Here is a 6,000-nt window from a genome sequence, read left to right on the forward strand (position 1 = left end):
AAATAAATAAACATTTTAAAAAAAAAAACCGTATTATTCCTAGGTCATAGGACATTAAGAACAGTACCAATTGAAATGTGACTTTTTAAAAAGGGCTTTCTTTAAATATGTGTCTGTAAATACTAAGTATTTAAAGTATAAAGCATTTAAAAGAATACTTTCTGGGCACCTGCATGGCTCAGTTGGTTGAGCATCTGTCCAACTCTTGATACCGGCTCAGGTCATGATCCTGGATTCCTGGGATTGAGCCCCGTGTTTTAGGTATAGAGCCTGCTTAAGATGCTCTGTCTCCCATCTGCCCTCTTTCCCTGCTCACACGCACTCTCTGTCTCTAAAATTTTAAAAATAATAATAAAATAAAAAAATAAAAAGAATTCTTTTGATTTTTTTAAACCATATCTTTCTTTGTGTATTATTTTGAAGAGTACAATGAAAACTAAATATACCAAGAGTTTAAAGTTTTGGGTTATAAATGAATCTCTTTTTTGGATTTTACACGTCTGTTTTAACTTACATAGTTGTGGCATTTCCCCTCATTATGTGAAAGTAGACATGAAGTTTATGACCAAAATGAAGCTTTGAAAACATTTGGAAGCTCCCAAATATGCATTTTAAAAGGAGCAGAAAGCTGTAAAAAATGTGTATATTTTCTTAGAGAAGAGTTCAGTCGCTGTTGTCAGTACATTTTGCGGTGCCACACTCAGCAGTGATGGTGCATTCTCAATGCCAGGCTGCAGTTCAGGACCTTTCTGAGGCTGGAAAATTGGGAAGCAGCAGCAGGATTGTTAACCCCTGAGGCTAAGGAATTCTTCAGTTTTCCTCCTCAAAGACATGCATTCAGAAAAGACCCATCACACAGTGCTGGATCGCTCAGAGAAGGAAGACTTAGAAGTAGTATTTTCCTTCTTTTCCAAATGCGGATTTGTTTCCTCTTTATGAAGAAGGTGTGCCCACCACCTAAAATCAAGTTAAGCATTTTAAATAACTTAAAAGAAGTTTTCTGGTTGGGGTTTTTTGTAATTAATACTGTACTTTTAAATTTTTCACGTCCAAATTAAATGAGCTGTGAGCTGACGTCTTTGCAAGGTATCTCCAAGTACAAGGGAACTGCTTGCTTTGTGACAAGTACCACTCACTCCAGATGATTCTAGGCCAGGCCAGAATTCTGCTTGGCCACAGGGCCAAACCCAGCCTCAGCATCTCTGAAGCTGTGGTCTGCACAGTTGGGCACACCTGCGAGTATGCGAGACCACCTCTTGGTACATAGAGAAAATATTAGAGTCTTTACCTGTTTTTTTCTCCTTTGTTTTTAATGTTTGTTTGGGCTCTGTGTGTTTTATCATTCATCTACAAACATAGACGGTAGACATATACACCATACATATTTTGGTGGTACATACTTGGAAAATAATGTGCCGATAGAAATTACATAACAAAAAATTTGGAAACCACGCTTGCCAGGCCCTGAACTCCCATCGATTTGGCATGAGCCTCATGCTTATGGCAGCCTTTTGTCAACTCATCCAGCACCATCAGTGCTGTTAACATTTCTGCGTCCTTTTTCCAGCATCTACCCGAACACGAATGCAGAAGCAAAAAATGAATGATAGCATGGATACCTCAAACAGGGAAGAAAAATGAGGATCCCGTGACCTCAGAGGGCACCATGTATACCTGTGGCATCATTGTCTCTCACGGAGCTGACTGTGTGACTCTCCCAGGTTCTGTTTACGGCCATATTGGATATGTTTCTTCAGCTCTTTTTGTGGATATCAGTATCGGATATCGAGTGTGCAGATGGGCTTGCCTGTATGTGCAGGGGATTCCTAAGCCACTTGTGACACTATAGTCAGTAGAATATAAATTGTTATTGCACAGGATTGAAAATCTTGTGTAAACATTGCCATTTACAAAGTTGTAGCAGATGTTTCCATTTCCAAAGCATAATTGCTCTGCTCTACAAATGGTAAGGATGCCCTGGGAGTGGCATCCCAGCAACCCAGGCCTATTTGAGTACTTTGTCTTTTCTTGTGGCGTATATTTGATGTTTGCTATTATTTTTATTAATTTATATTTATATATTTTTAATTTAACATGAACGCCCTTAGACTATGTGTCCTGTCTTCCAAATGCAATTTGGCTGACTACTCCCCCCACCCCCACCCCAAGTGATCCTGAACTAGAAAAAATTACTAATTTTTACACATTAGATTTTAGTTTACTAATGGAATCTGATGTACTGTGTGCTTGTTTTATAAATTTTACTTTTAAAATACAAGCAGAAAGCAGAGTATAAACAAATGATGTTGTCATACTACTGATACAGATTTCATACCTCAGGACTTGTAAGAATTTATTGATCCTTTTCTCCATCCAACTCCTGCTTTAAAATGAGACTTATTAATAGTACTCTTGGTTTTTATAAACCATCAGATCCCTGAATTCAGGAAGTACCCATGTAGTACTTGGAAAATAAAGTGTTCAGCTAGAGCTTTGCTATAGAGGGCCCGAAGACAGGATACCCCAAGTGCACTTTCTAATGTTTCTGGGTCCGAAGAATCAAGATGTAAAATAATTTTACTCCACAAACAGACTGTTAACTATAGGAGCCTTAATTTTTCTTTCTTAGAGGTTTGTCTAATTGCATCTCAGCAGTTATTCTGCCCTCCTAAAATGGGAAGGGGTGTGTTTTCTCGAATTGTACATGTCTTCCATGTATCTTTTGAGCTGGCTATTGTCTTTTTTTTTTTTTAAGTCAGTATGGTCTAACACTGGCATATTCAAAGCCACATCATTTCTACTCCAAAATTGCAAGTAATCAAAGGTCTTTGGGTTAGGCATTCATGTTTCTAACTGATTTTGTGCAAAAGCTTCGAATTAAAACAGCTACATTAGAAAAAGAGGCGCTCTCCCCCCTCCCCGGCACCTAAAGGTGTATTTAAACTATCTTGTGTGATTAACTTATTTAGAGATGGTATAATTTAAACTAGGTGATATTTAAGGTAGCATCAGCTAGCTTTTAGGAAAAATCACTTTGTCTAAACTCAGGATTCTTTTTAAAAAGAATTCTGGTTTTATTTGTTAGAAAATGGCATTTTATTTTGTGCTCATTTAAGTTTCAAACTTATTTTTGGCAGTTATCTTTGATAACAAAGGCACCAGAAAGCTTTCTCCCATTTCCTCATTAGTTTCTGCATGAATATCATACAAATCAGTTAGCTTTTAGGTCAAGGGCTACCATATTTCTGGGTCTTTTGCTAATAAAAGTTTACATTAGAGTTAGTGCCAGAATTTTAGGAACTTCAAAGATGGTATATTGAGATTACTTACATAAGGCTTCAGATACTGCTTTATTGCTTTTTTTGTATTGGTTAAAACTGTACATTTAAAATTGCTTTGTTACTATTTTCTACAATTAATAGTTTATTTTAAAATAAATTAGTTGTTAAGAGTCTTCATGGTCTGATGTGTTCTTTGTATCAAGTGCACTAACGTTCTCTTCTATACCTGGCTTCTCTCCTAGCACCTCTTCCATTCTTAACCTTCCATTGCCTTCCTGTGCTGCTGGTGATTCCCAAATTTCTCTCTCTGGCCAGACCTCTTTGTGGAGGTCAGAGCCCTCAGGCAGTGGGACTCTTGATTCTCACCGCCCCCCTCCCACTGCCAAATTCCCCAAATATAAACCAAAATCAAACAAAAATACATTGTTTCTACCCTGGTCTTTCCCCGTTTTACTAACCACTTAGTCAAGTCAAACAAAATATTAAGAGTCATTTATCAACTTTTGTCAAGACCGTGGTTTTAAACGTCTAATTGGTCTCCTTGTTCCCTCCCTATCCTTTATAAAGAGCAAAAATGATCTCTTTAAAATGGAAAGTGATTCGCCTTGTTACTCAGGTACTGACAGCCCAGCCCGTGAAGTGGCCCCGTTTACTGGCATCCTCCTCCTCTGCTACTTTCTCCTGCTCATTGTGCTTCAGCCATACTGACGTTTTCTTTCCTAACGCCAACCATGTCTCTACCTCAGGCCTTTCTATTTGCGGTCTGGAGTGCTCTTCCCCCAGAATTTTGCACAGGTGGTTCCTTCCGGTCTTTCAGGGCTCAGCTCACAGGCCTTCCTCCACCACACAAGCTAAAAATCCTTACTCTGTATTGTTACTGACCTCCGAGAGTGTAACAGTGTTTATCACTATCGGAAATCACCTTGTTTGACTTCCCTATTGCCTGTCCAGTCATCCCTGCATCAAACACTCTCTGCAGATGGGAAGCATCAGCCTGGCTGCTCTTACAGCTCTAGCACCTAAAAAAAAAAAAAAAACCTCACATTTAGTCAAAAAAGAAAAAAAGAGAATGTATATTTTGCATATTTTTCCAAGTATATGGAAACAAGTAATATTCCCTTCTTCTTTTAATAGGTCATATATTCAGTACCCACCATATTGCAGAGACAGTTCTAAATGCAAGTGATACAGCAATGGATAAATAAAGCTAAGATCCCCAGCTCTGTGCCATTTGCCTTCTAATTGTAGTTTCCAGGAAAGAGAGCAAGTGAATAAACAAGGAATACATAGTATGTCTGATTGTGCAGAAAATCAGCAGGGAGGGCAGGGAGTACTGCTAGAGAAAGAGGTGGTCAAGGAAATACTCGCTGAGGTGGTGTTTGAGCAAAGCCTGCAAGGAGAGGGAGTATGTCATGCATGATGGGAAGACACCCAGTGGAAAAGCCGGTGCTCCGAGATGGGAATATGCCTGTGTGTTTGAGGAACAATAAAGCGTCACCGAAAATGGACAATCGTAAGAGGAGTAGAAGCATCTCTCGTCATCTAATGCAAAGTTTCTATTAAAGGCCTTTCCTCCCAAACATCATACTTCTGTATCACAAGTCCAGTTTTTATCTGCAACTCTGAGATCCAAAAAGCTTAAAAACCCAAGCGGTCTGTGTGTTTGGTGGCAAAAGTCAGGTAGATGTCAAAAGTGTATCTAAACTGGCATAGAGCTATTTACAGCCTTTTAGCCTACTTAGTAGGAATATTCTTGTTTCACTACAAAAATATTAATACATTGATTTTGGGAATCTAACCTAGGCTCTACTCAGGTATTACATATCATGGGGTATATGTACTAAACTCCAAAAAATAGTATGACATGTATCTCATACCAGGGGTTTCAGATATGGAATTATCTTGAATTTCAGTAATAAGATTTCTCAAAAAAAATGGCGGAAAGTGGAATTCTCTCCTTCTAGAACAGCAACATGTTTGTTCCTGAAGGACGAACGGCGAAGAGCTTACAGCAGGAACAGCAGCAATCACACCTCAAAGGACTGTATCTATTTTGGGATCTTACAGCAGATGCGTCTCTTAGGTCAAAGCAAAATCAAGTAGCCTTTCTGACACTAAAAGTTTTTAGTCTGGATGATAGAAAATTGATCACTTCCAGAGATTTAGTATTTTAGTAATCAAAACTCTTTATGATAAAAAGGACAAGTTCAAATTTCTTTATTGATTTACTTATTACAGTTTTAAGGTGTAAATGGTGGGAAGACCCTGTACTACAGTGGTTGTAGTACCATCTGGATGATTTCATAGAAACTTGCCTGTCAAAGCATATTTTTGTTTTTTGTTTTTGGGCTAGTGTACATGGCATTGGTAATGATTCATTCAGTAGTAGAATTTTCCTTTAGACTAAATATTTTACAGGACAACAGGAAGCCTTACCTTTAGAAATAGCATATTTCTACCACAACTATAGCATCTTGCATAGAAATATATCTTAGTAATGCTGATAGTGTCTGGGGTTTAAAACAAGCTCTTTTCGTATGAAGCTGTATATTCTCATAAATCTTTTCTGTGTCCATTATTTTGGGAGTATGCTTATATACTAGCAGTGAAATATAAGATAATGACAATTTAATATGAAAGTTATATTTATTCCACAGACCAACAACACTTCCTCAATAGAAAACATCATGATTTTAACTGCATTTAGTGAGAGAAAATC

The 6,000-nt window shown here is 37.9% G+C and overlaps 1 protein-coding gene across 2 annotated transcripts in view; it reads left to right on the forward strand.

Annotated features, from left to right (window-relative positions):
- RB1 (RB transcriptional corepressor 1) overlaps positions 1 to 6,000 on the forward strand; it is a 168,456-nt gene extending 162,456 nt beyond the window's left edge. Inside the window, exons 26-27 of one of the 2 annotated variants that reach the window (XR_013338725.1) lie at positions 1,568 to 1,721; positions 5,939 to 6,000. Coding sequence is in view for 1 of the 2 variants with exons in the window: in XM_077778782.1 (XP_077634908.1) it covers positions 1,568 to 1,641 (74 nt within the window). In the remaining variant the exon portion in view is untranslated. Of the gene's footprint in view, positions 1 to 1,567; positions 2,755 to 5,938 lie in introns of those variants that run through there. The other variant, XM_077778782.1, reaches the window with a different exon arrangement.

Source organism: Crocuta crocuta, unplaced genomic scaffold, assembly GCF_008692635.1.
Source record: "Crocuta crocuta isolate KB4526 unplaced genomic scaffold, BGI_CrCroc_1.0 scaffold586, whole genome shotgun sequence".
NCBI classification, from domain to species: domain Eukaryota; kingdom Metazoa; phylum Chordata; class Mammalia; order Carnivora; family Hyaenidae; genus Crocuta; species Crocuta crocuta.